We start from the raw sequence: 17,388 nt of genomic DNA, 5'->3' as shown, positions 1-17,388 counted from the left end.
CCTGATTATGTTTTTACTACTAATGGCTGTAAAACAATGTTTAATTTTAACTAATCTACTCTTACCTTACTTCTGCCACATTGTACTCTAAATTAGCCAAATGTTTAACTTCTCTAAACTTGTAGTGCTTTTTCCTTCTGCCCTTGTGCTAAAACACATGTGATTCCTTATTCCTCTGGATTCATACACACCTTTTTTCTTAAGAATATTACACTATCACTGTATCTTTAGTTACCCATATTCTCCATGAGATCATAAGCTTGATAAAGTCACAGACTTGTGTTCCAGTTTGCATCATCTGGCAGAGCGCATGGGATGTTGAAGATGGCCATAAATATTTATTGAATGATTAGTGTAATCATTTGAATAAATCTGTGAGATTTTTCAAGAAATTTTTCCAATTGAAAATTCTTTTTTAAACCCTGAAAGCAGTTCTTAGTTGTTCTATATTGACAATTACAGAGAAATTATCCACAAAATGAAAAGATGGGAGAGAAGATTTCATAATTGACATGCAACAGGTATAAAATATTTAAAGGTAACTTCAGCCTGTATACACTTGTTATATGTTTATATTTAATATATCAATTATATATTAATATATGAATAACATATATAATTCTACTACATAAAACTAAGTGCTCACAAATATTAAATATCCTGGCAAAAATATTATATTTGGCTAATTTCATACTACATTTATAAATATTGGATAAAAAATAGGAAAATAATTCAAAACTCTATCTAGATCAGTCTTTTTAATACTCAAATGATAGTGTGAAATACAGATTTTGAGTCTCATTTGCTACAGAATAAGGAATCTAGTTATCAGATGCACCTATATAAAATTTCAATTTTATATTTATATTATGTTCAGCAAACTAAAGCCTGTGAGTCAAATTTGCCCCGTCACCTATTTTTGTATATAAAATTTCATTAGAATACAGTGACACACAATCATTTACATATTGTCTATCCCTGCTTTCGTACTACAATGTTAGAGATAAGTGGCCTACAAAGCGTAACATATTTTACTATCTGGGCCTTTACACAAGAAGTTTGCCTACCCCCAATTTATATCCTGTTATACTTTATTCAATATGAAACAAAGTGCCACCCACCCTGCAAGTGCAGTCACTATATAGGTATATTCTGCACAGTTTAGGCCACTGCAAATTGGTTTATTTAATGAAGACAAAATACCAAGGAGTTGGTTTAAAGCAACTGAAAGAACACTGTTACAAATGAAGAATGCACAAGAAAAGATTTTAAGAAAACTCTTGTTTTAAGCATCATGGTTTTGATATTGTGCAGTTGTCAAATTACCATGCGGAAGAACTACAAAAGGTATCTACATTTTATTTTAGAAGTTTTTTATGTAAATGACAATTTACTACTACCTAATATAGAAACTAGGAGCAGGGATCATAACATCCTTTCCTTAATATATATACACAGTGAGAAAAAGAAATGATAGAAGCACAACCTAACTTGCTTCAAGGAACGAGAAAAAGAAGAATAAAGTAGAAAAAGAAGAATAAACTCAGCCCAAAGTTAGTAGAAGAAGGAAGGAAATAACAAACACCATGGCAGAAATAAACAAAAATGAGACTAAAAAGAGAATAGCAAAGATCAATGAAAGTAAGACTTGGATTTTTGAAAAGATAAACAAAGTAGACAAGCCTTTAACTATGCTTACCAAGAAAAAAAAAAAGACTCAAATAAATAAAATTAAAAATGAAAGGGGAGACATTACAACTGATACCACACAAATACAAAGGACTGTAAGAGACTACTATGAACAATTATACAACAAATTGGACAACCTAGAAGAATGAATAAATTCCTACAAACATATAATCTACCAAGATTAAATCATGAAGATATAGAAAATCTGAACAGACCAATTACTAGGTGACTGGTCCCAAAAACCTCCCAACAAAGAAAACCCCAGGACATATGACTTTACTGGTGAATTCTACCACACATTTAAAGAAGAATTAATAACCAATTCTTCTCAAACTCTCCTAAAAATAGAAGAGGAGGAAACAGCTCCAAGCTCATTTTACAAAGCCAGCATTCCCCTATACCAAAATCAGACAAGGGCACTACAAGAAAAGAAAAATTACAGGGCAATATCCCCGATGAACAGAGATCCAGAAGTCCTCAACAAAATATTAGCAATAAAAAGATCACATACCATGATCAAATGTGATTTATTGCAGGGATGCAAGGAAGGTTCAACATCCACAAATCAATCAATGATACACCACGTTAACAAAGTGAGGATAAAAATCATGATTATCTCAATAGACGCAGAAAAAAACATTTGACAAAATTCAACATCCATTCACAATAAAAACTCTCAACAAAATGGGTACAGAGGGAATGTACATCAACATTATAAAGGCCACATATGACAAGCCCACAGCTAACATTATACTCAATGGTGAAAAGATGAAAGTTTTCACTCTAAGATCAGGAACAAGATAAGGATGGCCACTCTTGCCACTTTTATTCAACATAGTACTGAAAGTCCTAGACAGAGCAACTAGGCAAGAAAAAGAAATAAAAGGCATCCAAATCAGAAAGGAAGAAGTAAAACTGTCACTATTTGCAGATGACATGTTATTATACACAGAAAACCCTAAAGACTGCACCACAACTGATAGAACTAATAAACAAATTCAGTAAATTTGCAGGATACAAATTCAATATACAAAATTCAGTTCTTTTTTGATACACTAACAATAAACTTCCAGGAAGAGAAATTGAGATAATTCCATTTATAACTTCATCAAAAAGAATAAAATATCTAGGAATAAACTTAACCAAGGAGGTGAAAGATCTGTATACTGAAAACTGTAAGGCATAGTTGATGAAAGAAACTGAAGAAGACACAAATAAATGGAAAAATATTCCATCCTCATGGACTGGAAGAATTAATATTGTTAAAATGTCCATACCACCCAAAGCAATCTACAGATTCAATGCAATGCAATCCCTATCAAAATTCCAATAGCATTTTTCAGAGAAATAGAACAAACAATCCTAAAATTTGTGTAGAACCACAAAACAGACAAAGAGTAAAGCAATCTTGAGAAAGAAGAACAAAGCTGGGGGCACCACACTTACTGATTTCAAACTATATTACAAAGATACAGCAATTTAAGTGGTATGGTGTTGGCATAAAAACAGAGACATAGATCAATGGAAGAGAACAGAGAGTCCAGAAATAAACTCATGCATATATGGTCAATTAATTTACCAAAAAGGCACCAAGAATATTCAATGGGAAAACGATAGTCACTTCATTAAATCGTGTTGGAAAAACTGGACAGCCACATGCAAAAAAATGAAACTGGACAGCTATCTTACACCATACACAAAAATCAACTCAAAATTGAATAAAGACTTGAATGTAAGACCCAAAACAATGAAATTCCTAGAAGAAAACAGGCGGTAAGCTCCTTGACATTGGTCCTGGCAATGATTTTTACCAAAAGCAAGACAACAAAAGCAAAAATAAACAAATGGGACTACATCAAACTAAAAAGCTTTTGCATAGCAAAGGAAACCATCAACAAAACAAGAAGGCAACCTACTGAATAGGAGAAAACATTTGCAAATCCAATGTCTGATAAGGGGCTAATATCTAAAACATACGAAGAACTCATACAACTCAATACATAAAGTAACCAAACAATCCAATTAAAAAATGGGCAGAGGATGTGAACAGACATTTTTCCAAAGAAGACATACAGATGGCCAACAAGTATATGAAAAGGTGCTCAATATCACTAATCATGAGGGAAATGAAAATCAAAACCATGAGATATCACCTCACACCTGTTAGAATGGTTATTATGAAAATGACAACAGATAAGTGTTGATGAGAATGTGGACAAAAGGGAACCCTTATGTACTGCTGGTGGGAATGTAAATGGGTACAGCTATTATGGAAAACAGTATGGAGGTGCCTTAAAAAATTAAAAATAGAACTACCATATGATTGGGCAATTCTACTTTTGGTTATATATCTGAAGGAAATGGAACCATTATCTCAAAGATATCTGCACTTCCATTTTCACTGTAGCAGTATTTATAATAGCCAAGACATGGGAAAAAAACCTAAGTTGTTTAGCTCATTGATGGGTGAATAAAGAAAATGTGGCATATAGACACAATGGGATATTACTCAACCAAAAAAAGAAGTTAATCCTGCCATTTGCAACAACATGGATGGACTCTGATGGCATTATGCTAAGATAGATAAATAAGTTAGAGAGAGAAAGACAAATACTGTATGATCTCACTTATACGCAGAATCTAACAAAAACAGAATTCACAGAAGCAAAGAACAGATTGATCTTTGCAATCTGTAGGAGGTGGATGAAATGGGTAAAGGCAGTCAAAAGGTAAAAACTTCCAGTTATAAGATAAATAAGTTCTGGGAATGCAATGTACAGCATGAGATGATGGATGTTAACTAAACTTACTGTGGTAATCATTTCACAATAAATACGTATAGTCAGCCCTTCATATCTGCGGATGGGGAACCTGCGGATACAAAGAGTTGACTGTATGATACCATTTTATATAGGGACCTGAAAGCATCTGTGAGGGGTCCTGGAACCAACTCCTTGTGGATACCAAGAGATGACTGTATATCAAATCATTATTTTATATACCTTAAACTAAAACAACGTTATATGTTAATTTTATCTCAATAAAACTGGAATGAAATAAATGATGGCAGCAATGCTTTCAGATATACACTGAATATAAAGTATGTATACACAAGTGAGACTTATCTTAAAAAATTACTTCATTAGATAAATTCAATTAAAAATGGGACAACTGGGGCTTCCCTGGTGGTGCAGTGGTTGAGAGTCCGCCTGCCGATGCAGGGGACATGGGTTCGTGCCCCGGTCCGGGAAGATCCCACATGCCGCAGAGTGGCTGGGCCCGTGAGCCATGGCCGCTGAGCCTGCGCGTCCAGAGCCTGTGCTCCGCAACAAGAGAGGCCACAACAGTGAGAGGACTGCGTAATGCAAAAAAAAAAAAAAAAAAAAGGATGACTGCATTTCTTTATATAAAAAAACTAGACCAATTTTAGCTCTGACTATAAGATTCACTTTGGTCTTCATAACTGCACAAAGTAGGAAAAAAATTGGTTCCTCTATTTTAAAAGTGAATGAACTCTGAATCAGAGCTTTGAAAGGCTATGATTTGTTGAAGGCTCTGATTCCAGTGCTCTTTGAACTACAATGTATAATGGTCTTAACGGAATTGTCAAAAGTTAGCATGTCAGTAGTCAAAGAATGCTATTTTTTTGTAGGTGCAGAAGAGGATCCATATTTAAAAATTCATATTATATTGTATCATATTATATCATAGTATAGTACAGCATATACTGTTAACTAATATATATTACTCTAACATACTGAATTCTTAAAAAACTACTGAAAACATCCTCATATGAGAACTTGATACAGATATTAAGATAATGAATACCTACTTGATATACTATAATACATTATAATATGTATTATAACATACTATATTATACTATATACAATAATATTAAAATATATTAACTATTTAATACTATGATATACATACAATATTACAGTTATCAAGTAGGTATTCATTATCTTAATATCTGTATCACGCTCTTGTAGGGGTGGGTTTCAAAAACATTTTTTAGAATGAGAGAATTCAGTATGTTGGAGTAATGTGTATTTCTTCATAAACAGTAGAGGGTTCTCTTAGAATTAATCATTTGTTTTCTCTCACCCTTCAACCATATATCTATTTCTACAGATAAGAAAACCTTATAGAAGCTATGACCTTAGCTGGCCTGAGATAATGAATGGGAAGGAAAGAGAACACTGCTAGCAAACTTCAATACATTTAATTTTTATGAAAAAATTCTACTTAATGAATCTCTTTAAATCAATAGTTATATCAATTATCTACTAAGTAATATTTGAACCAGAGAAATTCTATAAATAGAAATCATGGACAAAAGTTTTCAAAGTATTGCTCTAAAATCACAAGTCAAGTGTGTATTATGCCAACTTCTGTAATAAATACTCTCCAAAAACTTCCTAAAGATATAACTAATGATAAAGTCTTTACGGAAACTAAAAGTTTTATTTTTTTAGAAAAGTATTTTATATATTGTTCAAATGAGCCAAAGTAAATTTCTACTGTAGCATAATTAAGGATTTTGAATATTATAATCATAACTACTTTACTGAGGATTTCTCAATTTAGGAATTCATAAACTATGCCAAAAATTCATTCTCAGAAACAGTACTTTCTCTCAGACTTACGAAGCCTAGAGTCGTAAACACAATCCAATACTACATAAAATATGAATGCTACATAAAACGCAAAAACTAATTTTAGTGACCAACATTTTACTACAGTAGTAACTGAGGTGAAATAACTGCCTCTAATAATGACTGCAATCATTAACTAATCAAATGAGCACTATATTTTAAACACTATTGACTATTAGAGCTGTTAGATAACTTTTTAGTTTAAAGGCCATGATCTCAAATAACAGATGGTATGTTATATTCTTGAAAGCAGTAAGTGCAAATGATGGAAAACAATACACTATTAAGAAGGAAGTAAGGGGAGGAAGAAGAAAAAGTGATTTCCTTGGATATAAAGCTTAGGTATTTTGAGACACTCAGGAATTGTAAAAAACCAAAATCAAATTGTTATGGTGTGTAATTACAAATAATACACTGTTAGCAACACATACTGCAAATTAGTTAATGATCATGCCCAGACTTAAAGATGGTATAAGTTTATATTTTAATTTGGAGACATACTGTACATTAGGGTATATTAGGATAATATTTTAAGTAAAAATATTTTAACCATAAAGACATTATTTTTGCATTTAATATACTGCTTGAAGTATATTTTAATAGATAGAAGATTTTTTTTTAATTTAAAGTTTTTACAAAGGTTATGTTGGTTCTCCACTCCCATCTCCCCTTGGCAAGGAAGAAACAAGGTGATGGTAAAAAGACTGGGAAGATAACAGCCCCAGGAAATCAGAACAGAATGGATTCTGAGCCAATCTTCTAACAGCTATAGAGCAAAATAAAGGTAAAGAATAAATTAAACAGACATGAATATGAGTAGGTCTCCTTTGGAGCTTAACAAAAACTAGTAGTTGACAGGGTGGAAAGAGGTATTACAAAGTTCAGGGAACAGCTGAAAATTATGTAGCTTTTGAGCTAGGATCTACAGGTGGGAACATAAAAGATAAATATACAATTTTAATCTGCACACAAAAGCCTTTTCTAACATGGTAGCAATACAGTCTATTCATTCAACAGGCATTTAATATGCTCTTTTTTTTTTTGCGGTATGCGGGCCTCTCACTGTTGTGGCCTTTCCCATTGCGGAGCACAGGCTCCGGACGCGCAGGCTCAGCGGCCATGGCTCACAGGCCCAGCCGCTCCGCGGCATGTGGGATCTTCCCGGACTGGGGAACGAACCCATGTCCCCTGCATCGGCAGGCAGACTCTCAACCACTGTGCCACCAGGGAAGCCCAATATGCTCTTTTTATGTCCTAGGTATTATACTAGGTACTAGGGCATACACAGATCCCCACAGAAATAAAATTAAATGTAACAATGTCACTTTACATTTAATAAGTTCACACAACAGACAAAAGTAAGTAACCTATACTGGGAGTCATAAACCTATACCCCTACCATTCAAAATTTACCAGCTTAAAGCATATTCAAGGAATTTAAAATTACCCTAAAGGATGGCTATTTTAAATATGGGTATCAGATGAAACTTTATGGCTCTTCCAAGAAAGGAAAACCTACCAAGAATTCTGGCCCTAAGGATCAACAAAAAAGTATCCCAGCAATATTCAGTTTTTACTTAGCAAACACCAATATGTCAGAATATGTGATTTTCTGTGACTCTCTGAAGAAAATACCAAGTAATGTGTACTACAAAGGGTCAGTAATCCACAACTGGCCTTCCTATGCATGTAACTTAAAAAGTCCACAATTATATACCTCTGCTATTGTTAACTTAGTAGCAGAGATCTAAAATAAAAGCAAAATTAGTACATTGCTGAAAAGCAGATATTAATTCTATGGTATAAATAAAGCCAAAAAGATATCTACATGGGATCCCGAAATGAACCTAAGCATTGATGAAAAGGTTCACTTAATATAGTTGCATATATATTGATATATGTGTGTGTATATACATACATGCACATGCATACACACAAACACCATACTCTAACAGGCAGACACACCCAGATTAGTTACTCACTAACATCAACATATCAAGTATATACATCTGTGTTAAAAAGTATATTTAGGAAAAGCACTGGATTAGTACTAAAAACTTCGTATTCACAAGCAATGAAATTACATGTGGAAAAAACCAGGAGAAATAATACAGCAGTTACTAATTAGGAGCTATATTCATTTCTTGATATTCAGCTATAAGGATTCTTTGTTAGAACAGAGCTTAGAAAAGCAAGGCTGGCATAAATAAGCTGACAGAGGGCAGGGGAGAAAAAGATGGTCTAGATCAAGGGGACAAGAGGGTACCACTTTCCATCTTTCCATCTGACTCTTCTGTATAACTTATACTCTTTAGTTTATATATATAAGCCACTTCCAAACTTTCAGTGAAAATTAATAAAGACAATCTTTATCTAAAAGACAACAATTCTAGTGCAAGCCACTACATTCTAACAAGCTCTTTTACCTAAACGATTCTGAAAAGATGCATTCAAGTTAAATACTAAAGACTATTAATTAAAGCTAAAATCTTAATTAATTTTTATAGATCTGACAGCCGTAATTTAAAATCTGAAAGCTTCACTAAAATAGTACAAATATTAGTGATTCAGAGGCAATCTTTTTTCATTTTTGAAAGACAAAACCAAATAAATTAACAGTGAGAAAGTAAACGTTTGAGAAGACAAGAATAAAAACAGATTAGTCATGACACATTATTTATTCGAATACAGTTCTTAGTAGTAATACTGTTTTCAACGAGCTTTTTTTGATAGAGAAGGTACAACGGCATTTTACAAAACTAATAACCAATACACCTTCTGTATCTCCTAATACATTAAGTGCAGTTACACAACTTTCTGTGATGATGCAAATGTTCTCTCTCTGCGTTAATAAGGTAAACACTTGTCACATGTTGCTACTGAAAATATAAATTTTAAATTGTATATAGTTTAAACTTAATAGCCTAAAGAGGCTAGTGACTGTCATATTGGACATCACAACTCTAGAGTTTCATGTATTTGTTAATAAGTATAAATCTAAGTTCTTAATGAACTTCTTTCACAGAATGTGAATTTAAAAATCAAATAAACTATCACCTCTGTTGCCTTAAAAACTATATCCCAATCTATTTATATTGCATGGGCTAAACAGGTCTTACCACACAGCATCATTAAATTTTATATATACATATATAAAAAAATAGTATACAAAAGAACACAAAATTATATTTTCTATACAAACTGCCACTGTATTCTCAGCACTTAAGACTTTTTTTTCCTCCTGGAAACAATACTATTTATGTAACCAGAGAATTTAACTCAGAACCATGAGAAAAAAATTACAAAAAACCCCCAAAACAAAAAAAACCCAAACAAATAAAAATACCAAAGAACCTTTAAAACTGATGATTTAACCCAATTTAAGAGGTAACTACCATTCCCTATTACTCTTCCATAGAAAAGGGTAAAACTACATATTTTAAAAGATAAAACATTCATAACTAATCACCTCCTCCACAAAAAGATGAAATAACCTTTTATATAACTTTCTAAACTATATACATTCAAACTATTCATCAGTAATTAACTCAGAGACAGATCTGTGAGAAAACAATATTAAGAGACACTTAATATTCTTAAAAGAATTTATAATGTTAGTTTTTTATACCACATAGCTTACTGAGACTTTAGAAATTAAAACTCAGTCAATTTATTACCTAATTATAGAGAATGGATTCTCTCTACAGTCAAAATAACTTTTAAAAAAGTTGTTAAATACATCTATTTCAGTCATCCATTCGAATCATTCACTTGATTAGCAAGCAACTTTCAAAAATACTGAAATAATTAAACAGCAAAAGGAACTCTTCTCTGTGAACCAACAGTAAAAATCACGACTACGGTGAGTAGTAGGGGTGGGAGAAAAAGAATTTTCAATGAGAACTTTTTATCTATTATTACTGCAAATAATTTCACTGTTGTTTTATATTGTTCTTTCCATGCAGTAGTGTTTCAATTTTTGTAAATTTCCATTTTTTTTATCCATAGTAACCCTAAAACTTAAAAGAAAACTCACTAGAACACAGATGACATCAGAGTAAGTATTCTTACCTTTATTTGACTTTGATGGTTTATTCTTGATAGGTTTAAGGGAACTTCTTGATTTATCCTCTCTATCTTTAATAAGTTTCTGAACATCATCCAAAGACAGTTTTTGCAGGACTACTACAGGCTTAGCTCCTTTATTTAGATCTTCAACTAATCCCATTTTTTCTACTTTGTCTTTCTGCTCTCCTTTCATTTCCATTTTCTTTGTCTCCTGAGTAATATTGCCATCTTTATCCCTCTTGATTTTTGGAATGACAAAATTTTTCAATGCACCAGACCTGCCCCCCAACAAATAACTTGGAAATTCTGCCTTATTGTCAGGGTGTGTTTTATTACTGTCTACTTTACTCTTGTTACCCTCTGTCCTTTTATCATCTTTACTATTTGGTGATTTAAAACCAGGCTTATCAGGTCTTGATTTATTAGAATCTCCTTGTTTAACACGAGGACTGTCAGGTCTTGCTTTCTGCTCCCCAGAAGATGGTCTTTCCCGTGAGTCCCCTGATTCATGTCTGTGTTTTCTTTCTATTTTATCAGGTTTTGAACCATCAGATTTAATGCCATGTTCATTTCTACTAGAGGATCTCAATGTTTCTGGTCTTCGAACCCTAGATTGATCCCCCCGATGTCGTTCAGATTCACTCCTGTCATCTGACTTTTGTTTACTATCATGGTCACGTCTTAGTGACTCAGAAATAGATCGCCCATCAGGTCTCTGCTTTAAGGCTTCAGCTCTTTCTGATTTTAACCGAGGTGAATCAGATTTAATGTCCTGTTTATGTTTAGACACTTCAGGTTTTTTCTCTGTTGATGGCTTTCCAGAATCCCTCCTATTTTCATGCCTATGTTTTGGTGTTTCAGGCCGACCTTCAGTTTTTTGCTTTGGAGTTTCAGGTCGGCCCTCACCTTTCTGCTTTGGAGTTTCAGGCCGTCCATCACCCTTTTGTTTTGGGGTTTCAGGATGCCCATCACTCTTTTGTTTTGGAGTTTCAGGTCGGCTTTCACCCTTTTGCTTTGGGGTTTCGGGTCTTGACTTTGTTGTTTCTGATCTGCCATTATTTTGTTTGTTGTCATTTAACTTTGTGTCAGACACTCTGTTTTCATTCTGTTTAGGCTCGGCTGTGGTGCTCTCATTTTGTCTGGATTCGATCATTCTGTTCTCATTCTGCTTAGGTTCTTCTGTTTGTACCTCAATTTTAGTTTCTATCTTACTTTCACTAGATTTTGTCTCTACCAATCTGTTTTCATTTGGTTTAGACTCTGCCAATCTACTTTCATTTTGTTTCACTTCACTCTTTAAAAGCTCAGGATCAGACTTTTTTTTAGGAGTCTCAGGATGGTTTTCTGGTGTAGATTTAAGATTTCCAATAATATCTTCCTGAAGAACAGAAATAGGTGCATCATTACATTGTTTGATTTCTTCAGGCTTTTTTATGGAGTCTGAATCCTGAGTTACAGAGGCCTGAGAGTCCACTCTTCCTGCCTGATGAAGATCAATGCTAACCATTAATGCTGGCCTTGACCCATTTCCCGTAGAACCCGTCTCCTGAGAAGCTGGTCTATTACCTCCTGTAGCACCCCCAGCCTCCTGTGGGTAAGAATCTTGTTTTCTTTTTTTCAAAGGCTTATCTGAAATTCAAAGATAAATATTCAGTATCAGTAATAAGACATATATTCTTATCTTATTAAAAACCATATGGACTTTGACTCTTTTTTAAAGTCACATTTTTAAAAAATGTGGTGAATGCAAATGTCAATACACATATATAAAATAGTAGGCACGAATGGCATAATACTTTTAAACCAATGTTTGAGGAAATATTCATGCTTGCTGTACCTCAATAAATATTAGCGAGTATAGTATAAAGATCATTTAAACTGCTAACTGAATAAAAACTACAAAGAGCCCCAAATCTGCCAACATACAAAACAGGGTGCTTTTGTCACATGTAAGAGAAGTATGGAAAAGAATAAAACTCAAAAGAAAATAGAAATCATGCCACTGGAAAATAGGTAAATGAGGAGAGTAAGAAAAAAAAAAAGAATTTAATAGTTTGTTATTAACCTTTGATCCAGGATTCAAATTCTTCAAGGTGTCAACAGCACAAATGGAATTTAAAAGCTAACACACAGTTAGACGTATCTTTACACAAGGAAACATAATTATAAAAATGAGAAGCATATAATAAGAACTTTTTAGGTAAATGCTATCTTTCTTAAGCAACTTCAACTGAAGAAAAATGCTTCAGCTCTTCAACATAAAGTCCTAGGGGTCTATATACTGGCTTAAGAAGAAATTATTTACAGTATTTATGTGCAATTTAAAAACAAAAATACACACAAACACAAATCTACCACTATAATAAAATGTCATGGTATTTTTAACAGCTATGTATTTCTGTGCATGATTCCACTTGACTCAAGAGGCTCCTAGGTCATTTTCTATAAACTGAATTTCCAGTTCTATAAAGTGAATTTCCAATTAGGTCTTGGGAATCATAACATGATATATAACTATAACATTATAGCACCCTGAGACTTTGCCTGCTTTAATGATACTTGCTGAATTGCCTGGCTGTTTTAAAAGTTATTTTTAATCTTTTTTATTATTCAGGAGAATCTTTAGATTCTCTTATACTATTCATTAATGTGATACAGTATCACTTAAGGAAAAGATCACAAGGTGAAAAGTCAAAATGACCACTAAAAACAGCCCCTTAATATTAGGGAACCAAGTTCTGAAAAAAATGTTTTTAATAGTAATGATGCTTTTATACACCAAAGTTTCATCATTTTGTTTTGAAAGTGAGAAGTAGCAGTCCCTTACAGCTTACAATCTAATTAAATATTACTAAAATTTACTTCAGATATTGGCCAGTAATTTTTTGAAGAACTAAGCCATTCTGCTTTTTCAGTAATTCAGAAGTCAAATCTATCATCACATATACTCCACTTGCGAAATAACTACACGATGATAATAATAAAGTATATTATCATTAAACTGTTTTCCCTAGTTAAAACTAACCTGGTAAGAACTTATATGAAGCTTTCTGCATCAATACCTAAGAAAAAAGCACTCAGAATACTAATTTATAGAATTTTGCTTTTGAATGTTCTGCCACACAAAATCATCTTTATATCTTGCCAATGGGCACACCAAATAATTATTACCTCAAAAACAGGATGCTTGTAACCTTATACTTATCCCTTAAACTTCTATGATAAGCATTTAGAAAAAAATTTTAAGGATCTAGAAATTTAAATAGTATAATCTAATCTAAGATTTTTATATTTTTCAATGAAATATGCTGCATGAAAGTCATTAAAATGGTAAGCTAAGCATACTTAAGAACTATTGATAACATAGATCTCAGGCATCTGAAGATCTCTCTTAAGAGATATGTGGCTCATCCTATTAATATGAACAATCTGTCTTTCAGAAGAACATTAAAATAACTTGAAGGCTAAATTTTAAAAGATTACAAAATACTTAATAATTAATAGATCATTAACCTCATTCTAATTTATCTTTCATTATTAAAATGGAAATTTAGCAAAGTGTTTAACTTCAAAGAAATTATCATGTTTGATTTAGTTATCTTTATAGATACTATGATTATTTATAATAAAAACATGAAAAGCATTTGCACATGAGTGGTGTATGAAGATTGGGGAAGACCTTATAATTTTCTCTACTATGCATAAAATATTGCTAAATACAAAGTTTAAATTTTTCAATTATTGAAACGTACTACACCTCTTCTGTAAAACCTGGAAAAATTCCATTACTGCTGCAAGAACTCTTGGATACGTTAAGAGCATGCAGGTTCTGATTCACTTCATCTGATTCAGTTCCACCACGAACTTATTCCTGTAAAGTGGCTCTGAATCTGCACAGGCCACTTTTGTCTATTCACTTTTGTTATCAGTCTTCATTATATAATAATCTTCACCTAATGATGGAAAGCCATCTCTATGAAGAATAATTTTAATATTTGGGACACTATTACCTGTAAGCCCTCTAAAGCACTGGGAGCCATAAAATTAGCTATCAAAATACAGGTGTTCCTGAAGAAAACGCATACAAAAAGATATAATTTTAAGACGAACAGCACTTGTCATCTTGATACTGGTATTTTGAAAATAATATCTGGCCCTTAAAGAAATTGTGAACTCAATTGTGCTTGTACGAAACAAACTATATCACTTGCCTAAATCTACAAGTGATAAATGAAAACACTTAAAGCAAAAAGCAGAACAACTGTACACACAATAGCCAATTATAAAAAATGAAAAAGTCCCATCCCTAAACCACAGTACAGGCTAAGTGACTAATTGTCCTATTCCTGTCCCAAATCCCAGTCTCTTATTCCAAATGACAATAGATAATAATTTACTTCTAATCAGGGTTACAGTGCAAGAATATTTTAACATCATAAAAAACATTAGTGAAGCTAGACCATTCCTTATACTTGCTAACATGGAAAGTGGACCTTGGGAAAAGATGAAACAGGCAAAGATGAACAAAGAAACCCCCTCTTAAACAAGAGAAAGCAGGAATTTTCAGCACATGGAGATATTAATGTCTATGACAGCTCATCCCAGAAGCAAAGAAAAAGAGCCTTTTGAAATTAATTTATGTAATTACAGATGTTAGAAGTTTGAGCAAAAGACTGAGAAGAAGGTCCTTCAGGAATATTATAAAATATTAGGTTGCACAGAATTAACCTATCAGTGTATATAAATCTCTCCAAAGAAGAGAGAACAGGCCAAAGGAACATAAATATCTAGCAGCCAGAAGAGTGTCTTCTGTGTGTGGAACAGAGGTGTATTAGGTTATACCACAGCCTGTGTAAAATATTTCTAAGAGTATTCTATCTCTTTTCCTGAATTCCATAGTTATCAAACAACCATGTTTGCCAAACTTTCTAATCTATTTACAAGGTACACGTTTTTGATTTATGGTCTATTGAGGGGAACGCTTCATTCATTCGTAACAAATGAATATAATGGGAAACAAGCTCAGAAACTAGAGCAGAGCACTCAGTAAAACCATGTATACCACACAAGTAGTCTTGTTTGCTCCTTGCTACCAGCAATAAAATAGTTATAAAAAAGTACTCAGTGCCAAACTTTAGAATACAGTAAATATCAATTTTACAATATACAGTAGTTCTAAAATGTAGTGGTAACTAGTGATAAATTCATTTCAAAGAAGTATTTCATTTCTCAAGGGCCGACTGTAAGACTACCACTTCAGGAAACTTTACTTTTATTTATGACCTCACCTACAAACTTAGAGCAACACACCAACCCTTTAATCTTTCCAAAATCTCAAGATAACTGCTTATATATAAAACACTATCTCATCATACAATGCAGAAGTTGAATATAAAATGACAAGATACAAATGTTAGCTGGTACCTAAAATTCCAAAGGTTTTCAAATAAAGCTGTCAGAAGGCAATTTAGAGATGACAGCACTAATATGAGGTCGGCCAAATCAGCATAACCAATTTGGAAAAACCATCTAAATCAAACTGAAAATCAGATAGTTCATCTTTTCCCTTAAATCTTCATAGAACCAGATACCTCTGTAAGTCAAATTACATTGTTTCAAAATTGTAAGTCAACTTTGCTCACTCAACTTTTCAATTATCTTTGTTATAGTCACACCATCAGAGATTACAGAGAAAACTGATAATTAAAATTAAAATATACATAACAAGTGTCAGGAAGAACAGTATGATGCTGTTTGTCGATTTTGTTTTAATCTCCCAAAGAAAAGTTAGTAGTCTAAAATAAGTTTGCTAACATGCAATTAGCATTATTTACTATCCTTATTTCCATTCAGTTTTTAAAAGTAAAATCTTTGGTTTTAACAAATATGATACAGTAAAAGTTCAAAAAAGTAAGAAAAAATGTTCACCATTTCCTCTGCTTTCATTCCTACCAACAATCAGGTCATTAAAAAAAGATTATACTCCTTTTAAAGAATATAATTTTCCAAAACACAGATTAAAACGTCATGCAAAAGTTCAGTTCTCAAGGCAACTAATATTTCTTGGTCAAGAAATTACAATTGTGTATGTTTTCTGCAAAACTGTCACAGGACTCAGGAATTTTGGAAAGGCTAATATTATTGAGAGCAGCTGAATAATATTGCTCTCTTCATTTGACATGCATATACTTTTATAAGAGGTTAGAGGAAGAGATATATATTGGAACACATAGAGTTATTTCCTAAATCCCACACTACTAAGCAAAGAGAAAAAGGGCAAGCAACACTTTATTTCATCTTTAACGTCCATAATTTGCTAGTTAAAAACAAAACAAAAAAACAACACCAGTTCCCTAGCCAATAAAATGAAGATTTCTAGCAATCTCTTTATTTGCATCTACCCGTGATTTACGCACTTAGCAAACACTGTAGTACAACAATTACCAAATACAGTCTGTTTTTCCAGTAACATTAAAAAGAGACAAATGATAGACAGGAAACATAATATGAATCTTCAGCATGTTTCTCAGCAGAGGAACACAATTATCTAGAAATGATCCTGTCACATAATGAACAAGATCATAGAAAAAATGAGCTCTAGTCAACATCAAGAAGTTTTGCTTTATAATGACCAAATAGAAACTCTAAGAACTATAAATCAATCTAGAATAGTTAACTATAAAATTAAATATTAAAGTATTCTTTGGTTTGAATGTTCAAATATGTATATGCGTCTACTGTAGAGACATCAAATTCATAAATTACTAATTTCAACCACTGATTCATTAGTCTCTCTAAAAATTTAAGAGATTTTATACATAATGTTCACCAAATAATCAAGAAATTAACAAAACTTACTTTGATTATAATTTTTATAAAGCACAAAAAGAAAGCCCATAAACTCATAGAACAGGTGTCTTGAAAACCCATCCTAATACAGTAGTCAGACAAAAGAGAACACTTAACCATA

The 17,388-nt window shown here is 32.6% G+C and overlaps 1 protein-coding gene across 2 annotated transcripts in view; it reads right to left on the bottom strand.

Moving 5' to 3' along the window:
• Positions 1 to 17,388, bottom strand: part of NIPBL (NIPBL cohesin loading factor) — a 187,460-nt gene that overhangs the window by 78,946 nt on the left and 91,126 nt on the right. For both annotated transcript variants that reach the window (XM_029218162.1, XM_029218163.1), the window contains exon 10: positions 10,422 to 12,047. In XM_029218162.1, the coding sequence (XP_029073995.1) occupies positions 10,422 to 12,047 (1,626 nt within the window). The remainder of the gene's footprint in view (positions 1 to 10,421; positions 12,048 to 17,388) is intronic.

This window comes from Monodon monoceros, unplaced genomic scaffold, assembly GCF_005190385.1.
Source record: "Monodon monoceros isolate NGI ecotype Baffin Bay Population unplaced genomic scaffold, NGI_Narwhal_1 Super_Scaffold_12, whole genome shotgun sequence".
Lineage (NCBI taxonomy): Eukaryota > Metazoa > Chordata > Mammalia > Artiodactyla > Monodontidae > Monodon > Monodon monoceros.
Note: the sequence above shows the minus strand (reverse complement) of the source record. Positions and strands in the feature narration are given on the sequence as shown.